This window comes from Ursus arctos, unplaced genomic scaffold, assembly GCF_023065955.2.
Source record: "Ursus arctos isolate Adak ecotype North America unplaced genomic scaffold, UrsArc2.0 scaffold_4, whole genome shotgun sequence".
Lineage (NCBI taxonomy): Eukaryota > Metazoa > Chordata > Mammalia > Carnivora > Ursidae > Ursus > Ursus arctos.
The window spans coordinates 88,100,700-88,121,341 of NW_026623056.1; the positions used below are offsets into that span (position 1 = coordinate 88,100,700).

At 46.7% G+C, this 20,642-nt stretch overlaps 1 protein-coding gene across 6 annotated transcripts in view; it reads right to left on the bottom strand.

The window, feature by feature from the left end:
- The window catches only part of ERG (ETS transcription factor ERG), a 243,123-nt gene that overhangs the window by 3,112 nt on the left and 219,369 nt on the right, over positions 1-20,642 (bottom strand). For 4 of the 6 annotated variants that reach the window (XM_057306539.1, XM_057306538.1, XM_026502846.4 and 1 more), the window contains 6 exons: positions 16,995-17,198; positions 16,066-16,146; positions 14,067-14,138; positions 7,236-7,304; positions 6,504-6,560; positions 5,779-5,826 (listed from right to left, as the gene is read on the bottom strand). In XM_057306539.1, the coding sequence (XP_057162522.1) occupies positions 5,779-5,826; positions 6,504-6,560; positions 7,236-7,304; positions 14,067-14,138; positions 16,066-16,146; positions 16,995-17,198 (531 nt within the window). The remainder of the gene's footprint in view (positions 1-5,778; positions 5,827-6,503; positions 6,561-7,235; positions 7,305-14,066; positions 14,139-16,065; positions 16,147-16,994; positions 17,199-20,642) is intronic. The other 2 variants (XM_026502975.4, XM_048214883.2) reach the window with 1 other exon arrangement.

Consider the following 20,642-nt stretch of genomic DNA (forward strand, 5'->3'; position numbering starts at 1 on the left):
TTTCGGTTTTAATAAACTCTGAGAAAAATCCAGGCACATCATTCCAGCCACCGTGTTACACTACTTTAAGATGACTGACGGCTCCCCACAGGAGAGAAACATGCAAATATCGACTGCAATATTGAGCCCCGGGAGAAGCTAAGATGTGCTGAACAGATTCGAGAAGCTTTGCAAGCAAATAAGAGGCACGTCTTTCCTCCCAAACTCCAGCTACAGCATTGCCTTGGCCTTATACAGAAAAGATTACTTTTTATTACACCATCAGTAAATATCAATAGATGCGATAAAATGATTAAAGGAACTTTAATTGGCAATTCTTCGGGGAACTGATGCCATGTAAAAGTCATTTATAAATTTGTTTTTTCCCTAAATCCTCCCCACTCCCTAGCTCCCTATATAAACTGCCCAGCTCATAAATCCTTGTTTCCACATTGGCTACATGGAAATGGATATGTTTGTGAATTCATCCATACGATAGCATCGTGAGAAAGGTCAGTCTTCTCTGAATGTGTTCTGGAAAATTATCATTTTCAGTCTCGCAACACATTTGAAATATATTAACAGCTTGTCATTCGTCTCAATGGAAGCCTATGCTTTTTCCGAACCACATATTCAAACTGTTCCCAATCAAGTTCTGTTGCCCCCAACATCTCATTAATATGCATTTTTTTAAAAAAATGCAAAGAATGGTATGAGAAAACCATATGGTTTTAGTATATGTATTGTAACCAAAGGATTACTACTTGAAAAAAATTCCGTATCGGACCTGGGAGTAGGGAAAAACATGGATGTTTTATTTAACGTTCCAACGTATGCTTCAATACAAACACATAGAGTTGTCCGAAAATAAATATTCACTCTTGACCTCCTCCCACAGAGAGATCAATTCCACAGATTTTGCATAAATACACAGACCTTCCTAAATAGCCAGAAAAATACTTGGTATTTATTCAAACTGTGACGTTGCTCTTAAGAATCTGTTCCTTGCCCATTTCCTTTGTAAACATGTATGGGAGAGAAAGAGCGGACGAAGAGGTTTCCTATCTCTCCAGCTCCTGAAGAACTAGAAAGTCAGGGACCTAAATTCATAGCTGGAAAGTCAAAGATGAGCAATTTCTTACTAGAATGTTTTACCCAGCAGCCCTTACGACACAGGGCTCAGGCCTCTGAGCATTTCAAGGATCTGTGGGAATCAGAGATCTATAAACAAAATTCATCAGCTTTCAAACCTGAGCACAAAAGCAAAAATGCAAAGTCAATTCCTGTTTAGGTAAATGTTACAAAATGCAACATGACGTCAAGCTCATTCATTGCTAAATTTAATATCCATAACAAAATCCTTTGTACTCGCAGTATATGGCAGGTTTTCTCGCGGTCCAAGAATTGTCAGGGATACACCATGGCTGCTGAGAACTCAGCCAATAGTAGGTTAACTGAGCTCCTTGTGGCCACAAATTTCAAAGCAATTTATTAAAACAGTAGTATTTACTGCAGGATAAAGATGCATTTTAGAACATACAACAGGGAGTCCAAAACAAGGATACCTAAGGTTTAGGAAGCCTAAGAGGGGCCTGGTGCCCCTCCAGGAGCTCCACTACCTCCCCCTGGTCCATCATCCTTCTTCCAGAAAACCCTTCCTATCTGTTTTCTCACACTATCTTGGTAGGAGCCTTAAAACATCAGTAAGGAGTGGCTACTTTTGCCTGGCTTTTGTCTAGGGTCATTAACCAAAAGCCAGGACTGGTGGGAAAGATAAAGACGTCGCTGCCCATCCACAGGACAGACCAGGGGGATAAAGGGGGGAAGGGTGCAGCCTGAGATAGAATGAATGAAAGGCAATCCTTTAATTTTTAGAAGGAAAGTGGTCTCTCTTTTTTTTTTTTAAGATTTTATTTATTTATTCGACAGAGATAGAGACAGCCAGAGAGAGAGGGAACACAAGCAGGGGGAGTGGGAGAGGAAGAAGCAGGCTCATAGCGGAAGAGCCTGATGTGGGGCTCGATCCCATAACGCCGGGATCACGCCCTAAGCCGAAGGCAGACGCTTAACCGCTGTGCCACCCAGGCGCCCCGGAAAGTGGTCTCTTAATGCAATTAAAAGAAAAGAAAGATAACAGTAGCAAATAAGGTCAACTAAGCAGAAAAGGGCAAACCATCTAAAAGGTTTATAAGGCACAGAGAACAGCAGAGCTGGGAATGACTCAGCAGCTGTGGTCCAGTACGAGGGGTGTCCCCAGAGTGGGGCACAGAGGCCACCACCTGACGGAGGGGCAGAGCAGAGAGGGGCCCAACGAGCACCACGGTGGCAGCCCTTTGGGGCCACTTTCTACCGTAGCGGGGCATGCTGCAGAGAAACCCGCGTGCACAGCCTGGCCCCTCCACCGTGTTAAGCTCCAGGCAGCAGGCGCACCCCAGGGGGAGGCTTTGCCCCAGGCTTCGAGGGGCTCAGACAGGACTCTGTAGAGGGCAAGGCAGGACGGTGGCCAGAAACACGACTTTGGAATTATCGCTGCCTCTGCTGAATCCTGGTGGTGGCACATAGGGGACCTTGGGCGGCTCACCCAGCTCTCCGTGCCTCAGTGTCCCCATCTGTAAAATGGGGGTGATGGTAATGGTACTATCTCGCTGGGTCACTCTGAGGATAAACTCAGAACATGAAGGCTGGGGCTGAAAATCGTGATTTGTTTGAGCTGAAAATCAGATTTAAAGAGAGGCACACACCTCGCCTAGAGGTATAAGATGACAAAAGGAAGCCAAATGCCCCCCATCCCGTGCACCCCACCCCCATTGGCCGTGAAGAACTGTGAACAGTGTTTTCAGGGCTGGCTGAAGGCCACTGAAACCCTACTGTGTACCGGGCACCATCCTGAACACTTCACATGTTTTATTAATCCGCCCCCCAGTCATGGGACAGCCCATCCTAGAGGTGAGGAAATTAGAGCCCAGAGAGGTAGAGTGACTTATCCTGCCCAACGTCAGCAAGGGTTGGAACCCGGACCCCAAGCCTGGACGCTGAATCACCGCACAAACCATTGCCTTCAGGCCCAGGTTTCTGCACCGCCCTCCACACTCCTGACTCCTCTCCCGGTTGTCCCTTCCCTGGGCCCGGAGCTTGGGAGGTTCCCAGGGGAAGACTGGACACTCCCACTCCAAACCAATGGCAAAAACATCCCTAACACTGGACTCTGGGTGCACGTGAAGCTGGATACGTTTCGTGCCCAGTACTCGAGAGTATCCAGTTAGCGTCAAAGGAGCCACTCACTGCACAGAACCCGAGGAAGCACCTTCATGGAAAGGCAACTTCTGTTCATTAGAGAAGCCGCATTAAATGTGCAGCCGAATACTCTGATGGGACATAAAGCTGCTGCGTGGCTTACATGTGACCCTGACATAATTATGCAGGGACACACCTCTCAGCAGGAATACGGCCCATCAAATGCACATCAAATGAGTATCTGGGACAGAGACACTGAGATGCTGTTACGATCCTGTGCCTGGATACACTATGACGTCACCTTCCCATTTAAAATGATTAAGAAGAGTTTGCCCTGTACAAAGAGCAAAGGCAGCAATTTTAAGTGATGAAGGATTTATTTACCCGAGAATGGGAAGACTGAATCAAACAGGAAGAGGCATGCTCATTCACAGAAAGATTAAAGACATTCTGGGTTTGGGGGGAGAAGGCCACATGAACACAACTGACGTGAGACCCAAGGAGAGAGGGAGAGAAGGCCTAATTCATTAGAAACGGAGTAAAACAAATCTTTATCCTCCAGCCCTGAGTGGGGCTGTTGGCACCGTCCCCAGGCCCAGGGAGGATGGTCTTTGCGATACAAAGTGCAGTCTTCCCCTCCAGTGCGGAGCTGCTGACCTGCCATGGACCGAGACATTTTCCCAGCACCTGAACAGTCGTTGAACTAAATGGAAATCCTTCCTCTCTATTCTCTTGGCCTCCATTCTGCAAGCCCACCCTCCTCCCTCATGCTTACTCAGGGGTAGCCGAGGGCAAGAAAATAAAAGCGGACTTTGGCGACAGAGTCAGGGCTCAAATCCAGCCTCCCTTCTTCTTGGCTGTGTGACCCAGGGAAAGTTACCTAATGTCTCTGGACCTCTGATTCCTCTTCTGTAGGAGGAAGATAATGACTGAGGGGTTGTCAGGTGGGAGCCCCAGACACAGGAGCGCCCGCCTAGGCATTACACAGGGCGGGAGGTATCTGTTATTTCACATGATTGTATTAATGTCCCCGAGTGCTTCCGCTTCCGTTCCTTTCCTCGCTCTAATCTCTCCTGGACACCGCTGCCAGATCAGCCTTCCTGAAGCACAACTGATAATAGTCATCTCAAAACACGGTCATCATTTTTATTTGAACAGCTATGGAGCACTCGTAAGTGAGCACAGGGAGGAGGGGGACCAGAGACCCAGGAGCTTGGCCACCAGTTGGATGCTCGCTAAGAGAACAGAGCCTGTGGCTCCGTGGACAGTGGACAGGGTTGCAACAACCTGTGTTCATTTCTCTGCCAGAATGTCAGGTCCTTGAGGGTCAAGGACCGTGTCTCCTTATCCCCTGCATACACTGAGTCAACAAATAATTAGCGAGCGCCTGGTCCAGTCTCCAGGGTAGGGTAGGAAACAAAACAGTCCCTTCTAACTGCTCAGACGCCCAAAAGGTATTGGCTGAACTAGTTAACGTTACCGAAAACTGAATGTCAAAGCAGCAGACACTCAATAATGATGATATTTCATGTTCTCAAAATATAGATTCCCTTGCGGGGATGCACGCTGATTGAATCCGGACTTTTCTGTTTCCCACCTGATTTTGGCCTCAGTGTTTAGGAAATATACATTCCAGCTTGTCCTTGCACTATGCCTGCGTCATCTTGGCATTTGAACGTGCTGTTGAGAACACGCAGCAGATGCTGTGAATTTCTCAGACTCTTGCCAGCACAGCTGGTTCTGATCTGAATACAAACAAATAAAAGAGTTTGCTGGGCACTGAAATGTGATGACAGGTGACGATCCTTGGCAAGGTACGGGTCACAAGAGGACCAGTTAAGAGCCCGCACTTTCTTCTAGCCTCAGGTTCGAAAACAGACCGTTCACCGAAGATGATCCTAAGTCTGAAGCCTGAGGGCTGTAAAGTAAGGTTCTCCTTTTCAAGATATTACTTAATCGCCTCGTGTGATGGGTTCAACTGCGTCCCCCCCAAATGCCTGTGTTGGAACCCTAACCTCCAGGATCCCAGAATGTGACCTCATTTTGGAAATAGGGTCTTTACAGAGGTGATCGAGTGGAAGTAACATCAGGGTAGGGTCTAATCCAATATGACTGGTGTCCTTACAAAGGGAAATTTGGACACAGACACACATACAGAAGACAGGTAGGTACGCAGGGAGAAGGCGGCCGTCTACAAGCCAAGGAGAGAGGTCTGGAACAGATCCGTCCTTCATGGACCTCAGAAGGAACCAACCCTGCCTGACACTTGACACTTCAACTTTGGACTTCTGGCCTCCGGACTGTGAGACGATCAACGTCTGTTGTCGAAGCCCCCGCAGGAACTGATCCAGCTTAGAGGAACTGGTACTCCAGCTCTCGGCTGAAGCTAAAGTCTTAATTCATCATATGACCCATTTTTTTCCACTTAGGCAAATAATCCAATGAGTGCGAAACTCAACTCTGTTCCATTGAAGGGATTTCTCACCGAGACAAGTACATCTTACAAAATAGCCACGGCCAGAAAGGGTAACTTTGTTGCCAGCAAAATCACCAGCATGATCTCACCTGGGTTTGCAAGGCGGCTACTTGTTGGTCCAAGAATCTGATAAGGGTCTACAACAAAAAGAAAAGAAGTCAAATCCCAAAGACCTGGTCAGGACTTGGTATGATGTCGCTGCACGCATAACCCAGACCCGCTCGTGTTTCCAGATTTCAGAGTTGAACGTCCCCCCACACCCAAGTCACCTAGGACCAATTCCCGTATTGAATAAGATGTCACATGGACGCTGAGAGAAGTTTCTTGCTAAAGGCCTCCAGCTGGCAGCCACGTGCAGATATGGCTTGGGGTTCCCGACACCCGGCTCTCTCCATCCCTGGACATAAATTGGGCAAACGTGTGACGTCCCCACTTGGCCCCGACGCCACTCTGGCCGTGTTGCTTGGCACACTGGCAATACCCACCCTCCACTGCGCTCCACGTTGGACCTGGCAGAATGCTGGCACGCTGCACATGGCCTGAAGATGAAATGAGGACTCATCTGTCCCAAAGGAGCAGGCTGTGTGCAACAGTGTTTTCTGCATATTTACTGCATAGATTTCGGAAATGTTTCAGCAAAATCTCAAGCTATCCCTATTGAATAGACTGATGATTCAGTCCACACTTTATACATGGAGCCGTGACAAAGAAGACAAAGTCACATGAATTTCATTTAGGAAGTGACACATTTTAGAAATACGCTGCTAAATCTAGGTCTCTTTTGATGGTCAGCAAGACGTCCCCTGACACATACCTAGCTGAGGACGCTGGTCTTCGGTTTTGGGCACTGCGGAAGGAGACGGTTGAGCAGCTGAAAATCCAAAACCAAAAGACAGAGTTACCTCTAACTTCCATTTGACCATTAGTTAGTCTTTGATGCTGTTATATCACCATTCCATCCATTATCTTAGTTATTAATATAGTAGTCTTACTCTTATACGAAGCAGCATTTAATGGTATGAAAATCTCCTTTCTAATGAAACCAAATGTAGACATTACAGCAAAAAGAGACGGCACTTTAAATTATTTTAAAAAATTGTTTATACAGGACTATTTCCAAAACTAAAAAAAAAGATTTTTTTTTAAAAAGAAACAGGTTAAAATGAACCACAGTCTAAATGAAACGGAAAAAGGGAAATCACCAGGAAAATAAAATACAGCTATGGATACTTTTAAACATGGCCAAGATTAGGAAATCACCCAGTATTTAATCTGTGCCCAGACTTCTCATGAGATTTGCCTTCATCCTTGTTGAAATACATTACATCATTTGTTTCTTTTTGTTACAGAAATATGGAAGTAGGTATAACCCCAGCAGAGAAAGAATCCTTGCATTTAAAGATCAGTTGCACTTTGTTGCCAATGGAACTACCAATTTATGCCTTGAAAAAGCAAAGATTCACTGCCAAAATCGCTATATCTTCCATCCATGGTTATGTACTGCCTTACGACAATGCAGATTCAAGCAGCAGGGCCAACACTGTACCTTTCGACTGGGGGGTGGGGTGGCCGTGACTAGTCCAGGCTGATCTCCTGGGTGGGTCGTAAGGTAAATCTGAAAAGACAAATGAATCGACTGAAAGATCAATAATGTAATTTTGTAATAGATATATTCTGTGTTTTTTGTGATTGTTGTAAGTTTTGTGTTTATCAGAATAAATATTGTGGATGAAAATCCAGTAATCCAAAGAAATACCCAACCTGTATTCCATTAGATTTGGGTTTTACGTAGAAATTATCATTTTGTTTATTCTATTGATCTAACATTTTCACCCATCGATCTGACAACTCTCACTGACCGATTCTTACAGAGCTTGCTGAGTCTTCCAAGAAACTTCCTACAATCACAGGCCAAGACCATGTTAAGAGAGTCTCATGATCTACTTTGACCTGCTTTACCTGCAACTGACCTAAATTCATCCTTTTGTTATCTTCATGACCCATCCAGAAGAGTGCTCACAAATTTGCTAAGTCCACCAATTCGTGCTCAGGGTCTGCCCCTAAATCCGCCAAATGACACTCATGTCCCTTTCTCTTCTTCCTCCTTGGAAATGAGCATGGCTGTCTTATCCTCTTATCGGCCAGCTGCCTCTCTCTGTGAAGGCTCATTTTCTCTGTATAATCTCACCCAGTTATATTAAATCAGTCTTAAGTGTCCAGTTCCTTTTCTATGTAAGTATCTACTTTTTCTCTTTCTCTAAATGAATTTAGAATTTCTCTAAAAGAATTACATGAAATCAATCACGAGACTGAAATAATATTGCCCACACAATGCATTAACGATGAGCATAAGAGCTGAAGCATAGGGGCGTCTGGGTGGCTCAGTCAGTTAAGCATCTGCCTTCGGCTCAGGTCACGATCCCGGGGTCCTGAGATCAAGCCCCGCATTGGGCTCCCTGCCCATCACCTGGCTCGTACTCTCTCTCTCTTGCTCTCTCTCTCAAATAAACACATAATTTTTTTACAAAAAGAGCTGAAGCATATGCCAATGATTTATTTGTATTTACGACACGTTATCATTTGTCTCACAAATCTTCATAGCACTTCGCAATGCAAATATAACTATACCACCACTGCGTTCTCAGCACAAGTTCTGTTAATGATCATGAAGACTCGAAGTCATTTCAAGGTTCTCTCGAAACTACACTCCAGGACATTACCATGCATATTCTTACTAAGTGTGCATACATTAAGTGATTTCTACACAAAATCTCATTACAGATCCACTTCAAATCTATGTCTTCTTGGATCGATGGGGACTCAGTTCGTTGCCATGTGTCATTCTGAGCCAACTGAAAGCCACAGCCAAATACTTCAGGACACCTGGAAATCACTACGAAATCTCACTCGAAGGACAGGGCAACACAATAAGTTTGAAGCCTCTCTTTAAACAGATGATTTGACCCTGTTGTGGACTGGTGGTCTGGTGGGTCAAAAAAGTTTGACTACGTTGCTAAAGATGCGTCTCTTCCTAGTTTCGGATCCTGAAGAGAATACCACTGAAATGCAACGTGAAATTCAACCCCGAGTTGCCTTAATTTATTTGGTCTGTTTGGCTACAAGCATCTCAACCAGTGTGGTCTATGAAATCCTACCCTCTATAGCTTTGGTTGAGTAAGATAATTTTTCTTTTTAAACTCTGCTATTGCTCGCCCCTCCTTCTCTGCTGGCATTTTTGCAGTTTGGACCATAAGCCTTTTCCCACTCAGCTCCTCAGAGTCTCACTTTTCTGGTGCTGGGGTTGCCCATGGGAATTAAATCTGCAGCCGCTATCAATTTACAACTGCGTTTCAGCTTAAGTCTCTGGGAGCCCTTTGCACGCGGATCCTCATCCAGTCGCATTTTGTCTAAAAAAAATGGTCAGCCAGGGTTTCAGTTTGAGAATGGTCTCCGAAGGGAAACTGGACTGGCGAGGCTACTGTAACAGCATCCAGCCGAACTCAGGAGCAGACAGGCACATCGACAAGGGGTTTCTGTTGACCGAATGAATAAGAAGACAATACCGAACTATGTTCTAGATCTCAAAGTGTGGTCTGCAGGCCAGCAATACTGGCAACATCTGGGAGCTTGTGAGAAAGGCAGAATCTCAGTCCAGAGCTACTGAATCAGAATCTGCATTTTGACCAGATCCCAAGAGACCTGGGAACACACTGAACCGTGTTTGAGCAAGCCTGTTCTAGACAATTTCCAGTACTTGTTTCTAGGCAGGAATCCGTGTTCCTACAGATAATGATCTCAGAGCTACTATCTGAGCGCGTCAGTGCAAATGAATAAAAGCATGCAAAGAGCTCTAATTTGGGTCCTTTTACCGGGGAGAATGCTAACAGAATGGACAGCCAATGTCAGCAGGCTGGTCCACTCCCGCTTTAAACATAAAAGTATTGCTCATGAAATGTGACTGGAAAAAATTAAACACCCAACTACTAAGAGAAAAATATTTTGAAACCCTTTATTCATAAATCCTTCTTAGGATGTATAACCATGTTCCGTCCTCCCTTGAAAATAAGTCAGGACCTAAACAACACCAAGCCTGATTTTTAGCCAAGAATCTGAGATGTTTATATGAACGATGATTAACATGTTCATAAACATATTGCCATGGAAGATAAGTAGGCTTTTGTTTTCGTTCATGAAATTCTGGTCCAATGTTTCCTTATCAGCTACCGCTCACGCGCTGTGGGCACTGAGCCTCCCTGCTGTGGGAGGGGACACTGGGCAAGACTGAATGAAGCCACACCGGGACGGGGCCCCCTCCAGCCACACCACCCCGCAGCACAGCTAGCTCTGGGCAGCACTCCTCTTGGGCTGCTTGAGAAGTTATGACTCCATGCTCATTTGCTATGTGTCCCTTACTAACAGTAGGACACAGAACTTCTACTAAGAACAGATTTTACATTTAATTTTTGGCACTCAATTCAACACGCTCTCCATTTCTCTCCAACTGTGATCTTCGAGGTAATTAATTCATACACTTGGCAGAAGGTCCCGTGTCAGAGAAGGGCTGCTTTCTGGCATCGGGTCTGCTATTTCTTCTGTAACAGGCTGTGTGTTTAGAAACCGAAATGTATAAAAGCCATTCAGGGGCAGCTTAAGGTTACCACAGAAGTGTGTTTAATGCCATGATCCAGATCAAAAAGCACGAAACTGAAAATAGGGAGTTTGACTGGCGTGGGTCCCGCCACTCCAGCCCCTTGATTTATCTCCTGGGAGCTGGGATCAGTTCCTGCTTTTGCATGAAACTCCCCCCACCAGCCCCCTTCCCTGGGCATCAGTGAATCAAGACAATGTGTGTATTCTATTCTCCTTCCTGCAGGGTTAAGCTCACCAACTTTTGTATTCTGCTTTCATCAAGCTTAAAGACGAACATCCTCTAGCCCTCATGATGTCCGCCCACCCACTTCATTTTTTAATGGACCAGAACTTGGACCACGGGAGAGCTCATCCTCATTCTGTAGGATCCATGCCACACTTGCAAAGCAGAGCTGAAGGGCCGTGGCTGGGCTGGGATGAGATTTGCCTGCTTTTAATGAACCTAGATATTAATGCGAAGACAGAAAGACCAAGAGCGATTGCCCAGGACCAACCGATAAACGCCCACTCAATGGAAAGAAGTTTTGGAGTCAACCCTAATGCGATTAAGTTACTCCCCCTTGTTTTCCTCGACCTTCCTCCAGGCTTCTAGAATCCTCTATCAAAGATATGGAGATCTGGGAACATCTTGCATTCCTTTGCCTCCTAGCTTTGTAGATCGCTGTGGTGATAGTCTAGCCAGGGGGAAAGCAAAGAGTGCATTTTTAGCCATGACCAGGGACACAGGCTTTACATAGCACCTGCTAGGGGAGGAGGTGCATTAACTGCACTGCCTTGCCACTCGACTGGTGACGCCAAACGTCACCAAGTCGTGAACTCCAATGGAGGAATCGTTTAAGATTCTGAGAAACCCCTGAAGAGCATCAGCTGAAAAGTCCAAGTCAAGGCTGCATTTGATGGCTCAACCCTCCAGTCTCTTTTGAGAGAACATTCTAGATGTGTGTCATGATCCATGCATTGCGTGCTGATGGAGGAAGAGAGACGGGATTTCCGAAGGTCCCCGTTGGCCTACACCAGAGCTTTCCTATAAACTGCCCCTAAGACGCCAGTCAGGGTGGCACATTACTAGGTCCGGTCAAAACCAGCACGCAAGTTTCGATGAGTCAGACCTGTCCCTTTTATGTCACCCGAGACCTCAAAGGACCATGGCTCCAAAAGGCATGTGTTCAGCAAGGAAGGAGGGCACTAACAAGAGAGATGGAGAAAGGGCTTCTGGTAGTTCTAACTGACACAACCCCAAGAAATGCATGAAACACCCTAAAATCATGACCGTGAAAAACAGAATGTAAAATGATACGCCTGTGTGCTCACGTTCATAAGAGTAGGAGAGACAGATCTAAATGCCAACTCAGCAATAGGATCATGAAAGAGGGTGCATTTTGAATCAGGCCCATTTGAACAAAAAGCAAACAGGAGCAAGCCTGGGAAGAGAGGGGAGAGGCATGAACGAAGCAGGGAAACGTCCCTGTGTGCATTCCTTCAAGGTCGATCCCTGCCTCCACCTGTGCACAGAAGTCACTCTCTTCTCCAAGGTCAAACCCCTGAATCTGGCTTTCAGCAAATAGTTCTGGCTTGTGCGGTCTGATTCAAATTCTTTATAGCTCATTTCCCAATATGTGTGTATCTCCCTCGACATTCATAATGGCAGTCATCAAAACAGGGATTTTTGATACCAACTGCATCTCAGAAACATACTTCACTGGTAAGGAGATATGGACGTCATCCCTGCCAGATGATGGCTCCAAGGAAGAGCCTTATCAGGGCTTTGTGCAGTGCATCTGACTTTGCAACCTGTCCTCCCCGTGGCCGAAGCACAGAGGGGTGTTCCCGAATCACCTCCTAGCCCCTCCCTCTCCATACACCTGGGAGGCCATATTTTCCAAATCTACTATATCCTAAAATATGAAAAAGAAGTAGTTCCAGGATCCACTGTCCTATGTAGCAATAAGCAACCAGCTAGCTGGTCTGACCATTGGGCTGTACCAATGGATTGGCCAAGGTTGTGATCTTTTGACAAAACTCCAACACTAGCTCAGAGTCCCTGGATTTTGCAACTCATTCAGGGGCATCTATGAGGCAGCTTCAAAGAAACAAGCAAGCAAGCAAGCAAGCCCTGGACGCACGTCTTACATGGCTTTTATTTTTTTAAGTATGGATGGAAATGCTTTTTAAATGCTCATGAAACCACTGTGATTTTCCTACACTTCCGTTGGTTTTCCCAAGAATGCATTTATTAGAGGTAAATGGTGGGGTTCTTCGAGGTCTAGTTCACTCTAGACCCTGGGTCTTGTCCCCAGTTAAATGGCCTGGGAAGTCTCTAACAGGATAGAGATAACTAAGCAGCTTGGCTAAGCCTTTCCGCCATGTTCCCCAGGAGCAGGGCAGTAAACCCTTCCTCCGAGGTTAGAGAAGAGGGTAATCGCCAGCCTGAAGGCACTAAGGCGGTAACAGGGAAGTGTCTGGGCGGGAGCAACTCCGAGAAGCTTCTTCACTGATGCTATCGAGCTCACTGATCCCCAGTCTTTCTCGTTGCAAAGAAACAGCAGTGCCAAGCTTAGCGCCCTAGACGAATTCAAAATGAGTCTGTGTAGTCTGGACATGAGCCAGAGGTCAAAGGGTGACAGCTTGGGTCTAGGAAGACATGAGCCTCAGATCCACGAACAGATATGGAAAGTCCAGCCCGCTGCCCTGAATCGCCATGTCCTGAGCTGGCAGGCTGCCCCGTTACCATTCCAGGACCCAGTGAGGGGACAGAAGTCTACACCATGCATGTGCTCTCCCTCCTTCTCCACCTGCAAACATCTAATCCTCCATTGGCCTGTGGCCCTTCCTCGGGAGAGCGTCCTCCTTCCATTCATGCGAGGTACATTTGCAAGCCCTCCTGCTCCTACAGTCTCTGCTGTTAGAGGCAGGTCACGTGTGCGTGTCTGTCTCTGGCTCTATGACACTAGCCCTTAAGGTTAAATATGTATGTGTGCGAGTCTATCTCCGGCTCCAGGCGGCTCTACTGAAACATCGAGAACTTTCGGTGAAATGTGTATGTGCTCCTATGAGCTGGTTCCCGTTGTACCTCCATGGCTGGCACACAGGAAGGACTCCCTGGACATCTGTGGAATGAAGAGGCCAGCTTTCTGAAGGCACGATGCTTTCTGAAGTCTGGCTCGTCCTCAACCTCCCAGAATGTCACATTGTCCTTGTCACTAATAAGCCCTGGATAATATTTATTTTTTCATAGATGATATTAACCAATTACCTAGAGAAACCCTCAGGACAGGCATGAAGTAAGAGTCTGATGTCAATTGTGTCTATTACATGCCTCTGCTGAAGGACTGTCCCTTGTGACATGCTGGAAATCTGTCCCTACCGCTAAGGGGATTCCTGTGCTTCATGTGTTCCCCCGAGGACGTAAGTCCTTCCATTACCTCGAAAGCAGACGGATTCCTTACTGCCAGGCACCCGGGGGCCATCTTTGCCCATCTGTCTTTTAAAGCAGCTCGCTAAGGGGCTGGTCTGCTTTGAATTCTGCGCTCAGGGACCTTGAGTGTGATCTTTGAAATGGGCTGCTCGAATCTAGGCTCCCGATCCACAGAGGCAGAATGAGACAGCTCAGGACTCCCTTCGAGACCCAGGATCCGCTCCCTCTGACTCACGTGACTTAGGTCACGGATCTCACGGGGCATCCTGGGATGTCTCTCAAGAAACAGATCACGCAGGGGGCTTTTCGTACCTGGCCTAGTTGTAATTCTTTGCGTAGTTTCAGGATATACTGAAGTATTTGGGAATATAAAAGCTGCACCCCCTGCGGACAAAAGGAAAGACAAAACATGTGAGGGTCTGTCGTGGTTGTTGGTCTCAGCAGCAGTGCCAAATCTACTTTGCCCTGTGACACCAAAGGGAGGCACCCCCCTTGAGCCTGCCGTTCCAGACTTTGGGGAGGAAGGGACAGGCACAAGGGGCAGAAACTGATTCTGACTACGGAAGTGGATGCAAGCTGTCCTGTGCCCCAGTGGTGATAAAGAGTCTTGTGTTACAGCTTCTTGCTGAAGCCCATCTGTGTGTCCCTCCCCGCCAGCAATCTCATTTTATTAAAAAAAAAAAAAATTCTATGGCGCGTATTTTCATTTTTAAATTGCATAAAAATCCATAAAACATTTGACAGAGCTCTTGGAAAGTCGTACCAAAGGATTACACATATGTCGCCAAAGACTCTACGGATCGGATTAAATAGGATTCCACATCCCTATTCAAATGCATGTTGCCCCGTCTCTCCCTCAGTCGACGCCCCTGTCGTTAGCAGGAAAAAAATTTCCCTTTCTGCAGTTCGGTCCATTTGGAATTGGTCGTCCTTTTCTTCGATTGTTCAATGTTCCACAGTCACGGAAGTAAGGAACACAAGAGCTTTCTTGAAACCTTCCCTCAGTGTTATACATTTTTTAAAACAACTGTGAAATTATCAGAAAATGTGTATAGCTCAAAGGTGTTTCCTAAGAGAAGGATATTACTTTGTCTAAGTTATTTGTTATTTCTGGCCACAGGGTCATTAACAGGCTGTGTGTGACCTACGCTGAAAAGGCACACGACTGACACAAAGCATTTTTTTTTCTTACTTTACATTAAAAGCACCATGTTCTGCATATGGAAGACCAAGATTAAGCAGCAATTTCATTGCAACACTCAGACCTGGACTCGCTCACATGACACGTTCTAAAGTAAACTGCCAAATGGTTGGAACACGGCCATGCTTCCATGTGAGGCTGCCCGTGAACTGGCTTCTCGGCTTATGAGTGGGTGACCCACGCCTGGCCAGAAGGTTTTTCCCCCAGCCTGGGTGGTGGCAGAGGGTCCCCGCAGGCTGATACAGTGGGGTGAGCAGCCTGTGGCCATGCTTCTCTAATGGTCTCTGTCGGGAGGGAGACAGTGGAGGCCAGCCAGGAGCACATTCGTCTGCAGAAAGCCGGCTTCTACCATGAGGGGAGGGGGGAAGGTTAGCAGGGACGAAGCAGCCGGTTAAACTCTACTAGGCTCAGGCAATACATAAAAAGAATGCAGAATCTGTGGTCAGAGATAGAAGAGCAGGGATTGGGTCAGCCACTAATTTCATATCCTCCAAAATCATAACACAGCTTCCCTTTCAACAAAAGCTCACAAAAAGTAACAAATGGGCACTCCTTTCTACTGCCTTTTGCAAACGTCCAAAGTCTGTGCAAGAAGATTAAAGTCAAGACAAGTGAAACGTCCTAAAACGTTTCCTAAAAGGGAAAAATAAAACTCCTGTTTGTCCCCGTACACATTCCTTTAAGAATAAAATTGAAAAAAAATAAAATAAAAAGGAAAAAAAAGAGAATACTAAGGGCCCCTTTGTATCGAACATGCTTTTAGTTTCTACAGTCAGCACAGCGCATATTTGGGGACTAATAGCAGCAGATTATTACCCAGCAAACGTGAGCTACGGCTACGGCTAAAGGCTAATTCTGCACATCTCCGGCTTAAAAGAAGTCCTTTGATTGTCAAAGGGAGTGGGCAGTGCTCGGAAACCAAAGGGCGCCCCCTGCCTGTAGGCTCTGGTACCTCCCACAAGAGCCTCCTGAGCCTGCGGAACCCCTCAACCATCCTCTCCGTTCTGCCTTCCTGGTGCCCTGCCCATCCCGCGTGCCACCTTTAAAGCATGCAACCTGTGGGCAAGACCCTGCGTTTGTCCTGTGGGCAAGGGGCAGGGCCAGCATTACCTGTGTTTCTAGCATGCATTAACCGTGGAGAGTTTTGTAAGGCTTTATCAACATCATCTGAAGTCAAATGTGGAAGAGGAGCTACAAAACAAAACAAAAGCGACATCAAAATGAAAAAAAAGAGAGAGAATTACCTTCCTTTAAAAAAAAGAAAAAAAAAAAGAAGAAAGAAGGAAGAAAAACACCTCCCCACTCCCGCCCTCGTATCCTGGGCTGCTTGGAAATCTCTCCATGGCCCTGCTGCTTGTTAGCGTGTTAAACCCTAGGTGGGCCCATATTTAATTCAGGGAGTAAGGGATCGGGATGCCAGGCAAAGCATTTACACCAGAGTTCACACCGCCCGCTACCGCGCTGCTTTCGTCTCCTGCTAACCATGCTTGACGTCTGAGAAATTAAAGCATATGCAGCAAACTTGGTGAATTCATGCCCCCAGGTGCCAATATGCCATTCCCATTCTGTCAGGTGAAGCCACATGTCATGATCCCAGATGGAAACTTCCCTCCTTTTGTGTGCACGTGGGATCTGGAGGGGACCTGGTTTAGCCTTAGGGAGGATAAACCCCATAATTCCCATCAGGTAGGAGCCTTTCCATCTGTTTCTGTCTCAGTTTGGGGCACCATGGAGACTCAGTCCTGTGTGACCAGACCAAGCTTTGGCTCCCTTTGCCATGTGATCTTCTCGGTGGAGGTGACCCTGGCGGAGGCAACTGAGGGCTAACGTGCCTTTTTGGCTTCTGGGAAAAGCCCTGGCTGCTCCTCACCACGTTCACCTACGTCATGGCCTGGTAAGCAGTTGGTTCTGTCAGACCCTGGATGAGGAGACGGGTGAGGGCAGGAAGAAGCTCTCCACCGACTGTTGTGAACCCTCTCAGCCCAGGCTGGCCAGAACCAGCCCGACAGGGATCCCAGCCCGAGCGGGGACCATCTTACTCTCTCTGAGGTAGTGCAGGTGCGAGAGAAGGATGTCAGCGTTGTAGCTCGGGGTGAGCCTCTGGAAGTCGTCCTTGGTCATCTTGCATAGCTCCTTCCCGTCGATGTTCTGGAACAGCAAGATATCGACGTCCGGAAGGCCATATTCTTTCACTGCCCACTCCAGCCACTGCCGGACGTGGTCTGTACTCCACAGCGTAGGATCTGGAAGGGGATGGAACACAATCGATCAGCTCCCAAAGAGACATTTCCAGGGTGGAGCCACCTCCCAGACGGGATCCCCGGCAGCCACAGCTTTCCAGAGCGGCCCCTTTTCCTGCTCTGCCAGAAGAAGGGCCTCTAGCCCTGCTCGGTGACCCATCAACAGGTGTCTTGGGGGAAAGACAAAAAACGCCAACTGACTTACACGCAGAGATCATGGCCTTTAAAGTGAATTGTTCTGGAAGTCTAGGATTATTCACACCATTGCCCCCCTGGTTGCTCAGAAAATCTAAAGTTTAATGTGGGCGTGGGTTTTTTTTTTAATTATTCATTTTTTTCACTTACTTTGACTTCTATTTATTGATTTAAAAATGAAAAAAATGGCAACTTTCTTTCCTCATTAAACCACAGGCTACTTTAGATGAAAATAAAAAGTTCAAGACACAAATTAGGAAGATGTTTATTACTGTCACACAAAAGAAGTATTTGTACAAAATACTGAAAAATACTGACCACAAAACTGGAAATAAAGTATAGGTAAACCAAAACCCCAGCACCTCCGATGAGCTCGTATTTCTATGAGAGAGCTATGAGTTCCTTGCTTTTACCTACCTGGCACCTGCAGGGGGAGGGGACAGGCTGGGGGACTTTCACACCCCACATCATCCTGGCAACATCATCACGCTCTGCTGCCACTTATGGGTGGGGACAGGGTGGGATCCCTGAGGGCACAGCCCTGGGGAGACGGAGCAGGCAATCCCCAATGGAAGTACAGCTGAGACTGTCCCACACAGACGCCCCGGGTGGAGGGATATTTAGGGCCTCCAAAAACTGGCAGATAGGAGACACCCAGGCAGGGAGCAGGAGCCCAGAGTTCAAATCCCGGGGTCTCTCAATTTGCTGCAACCCCTGGAGACTGCTTCTCCTTTCTGTATCTGTTTTACATGTAAAATGAGAGCCTTGACCTTAGTTCTCTAGACAGGCCCTTAGAGGTCGGGCAAGCCGAGATGCTCTGATCATAATGAGTGAGAATCCAGTGTAGGGATAAGTCATCCTTTCCAAACACTTCATAGCCAATAGCTTTAGAACCTTGTTTGGTCTTACTGATGTTTCAGGCTTACTCAAGGCTGGGACACGTTGTGTGCCATTGGAAGAGATTTCAAGTTTACCAAAGTAAATAGCAGTAGCAGTGAGAAACAGCCAGAGAGTCGCACCACCAGAGTTCTCACCTCTTCTCTCCCTGCCTTCCTCCCTTCCTTTTTTCCTTCTCCCTCTTCTTCTGTCTCCTCTCCCCACTCCCTTTCACAGCCATATCTTTTCTAATTGAAAGAAATGACTTCAAATCCAATGGAATCCACCCCCCACTTTCCCTTTCTGAACAATCCAGAAACAACCACCATTTTGAACTTGATGAATACATCATCCCTATGTATATCTGAGTCCTGTTACCATATCAACTATGTATACAGTTTGTGTTTTTAAACTTAACATGAATGATATCTGATTCACTTTTGGCACCCACCACTGTATTTTCAAGATGTGTCCAAGTTAATCCATGTAGGGGTATTCAATCAGGTAAGCAGCTCTTGGGCCCCGTCACATGCATAGGCCCAATTTACTGACCAGTGAACATCTGAGTGTCCACCTCCCTAGGGACATGTGAAGGCATCTGCATTGGTCCACAGCCCTGGCTCCACACTGGAATCACCGGGAGAGGGGAGCACTGAGCCTGGTCTCATCCAGGGAGATTCTTACTTAACTCTGCTGGAGGGCAGCTCAGGCACCGGAACTATTAAAATCTCCCCCAGGTAATTCTTACGTGCAGTCAAGGTTCAGACCATCACCCCCGGGCCTCACTGCTCAAAGTAGGGTCCTGGGATCTTGCAGCATCGACATCACCCAGGACCTACTTTGAAACGCAGAATCTCAGGTGCCGCTCCAGACCTGCGTTTTCATCAGATCCTCAGATGATCCACGTGCAAGCACGGGAAGGTGCTGGCCTGAAGGGAAGACCTAGATGTGGAATTGCTGGAGCGTAGGGCACGTACATGTTCAATTTTTCTGGTTAGGATGGGATTTCCACCAACTTTGTGGCACTCACTCTCAAGCAGCAATCAGTGCATAGAATGTGAAAACCAAGGAGAGCTCTGGTCCTGTGCCATCTACAAAACCTGAAACGGCAGTGTTGACAGGAAGGTGTGCACATTCCTGTGTAATCCAAACACACGGGAACGCTTTGTTAGGCCGTGAAAATGGAGTGTGTATACAGAAGGTTAACTTGTCCACCATTGAGTTCAGGTGGCTCTTTGCCATTGGGTCAGAATTTGACCTAGGGGGATAAAATGGTCAAAACTCCATACTGTTTTGGGGGGCACCTGGGTCGCTCAGTCATTAAGCGTCTGCCTTCAGCTCAGGGCGTGATCCTGGCGGTCTGGGATCGAGCCCCACATCAGGCTCCTCCACTGGGAGCCTGCTTCTTCCTCTCCCACTCCCCCTGCGTGTGTTCCCTCTCTCGCTGGCTGTCTCCCCCTCTCTCAAATAAATAAATAAATAAATAAATAAATAAATCTTAAAAAAAAAAAGACTCCATACTGTTTTTATAGAAGGTCTTCTTTCTTCTTTTCCTCATGGCCTGTCATAATTCATCATTATACAGACACGGAGCATATTTAATGATCCCCAATTCAAGCCCTCGTGCTGCTTGTTTTATGTGGAGGAAGTCATGGCCTCTCAGACAGAAGATCGTCCCGTCTGCTATCCTCCCCAGGTCATTTTTCTTTTTCTTTTCCTTTTTTTAAAAAATATTTTATTTATTTATTTGACAGAGAGAGAGAGACAGTCAGCGAGAGAGGGAACACAGCAGGGGGAGTGGGAGAGGAAGAAGCAGGCTCCTAGCGGAGGAGCCTGATTTGGGGCTTGATCCCAGAACACTGGGATCACGTCCTGAGCCAAAGGCAGAGGCTTAACAACTGAGCCACCCAGGTGCCCCTCCCTAGGTCATTTTTCTTAAATCCCACCACAAGGTATTAGCCAAACCCTTTGTAATTTTGTTTTGTTTTGTTTTTGCCTTTAACAACTTAGAAAGACTATTTGGGGAGGGGGGCTGGTAACTACTTCCTAGAAATCAGTTCATTCTGGGAATGCATTTTCTTCTCTTAATGGTTTAACTAGATAATCTAAAAATGATATATAAACATCTTCCCAAAAGTCACAGGCTTCATGTTAAAATGGTAAAATGACATCTTAGGAAGACAGCCAAAAAAAGAAGTCTAATCTCTCTGTGGTCCCTTGGCGTGCTGCTAATTGGTTTCCCTTGCTAAGCCCAGGGCTGTCACGGCTCATTCAATTCTCCTTTCAGGGACTCATGGGCGAGACCCCAGGGACCAATTCCTTGACCTGCATTGTTCTTATTACGAACATTCTCACTCGGGGTTGGCGAAACTGCCG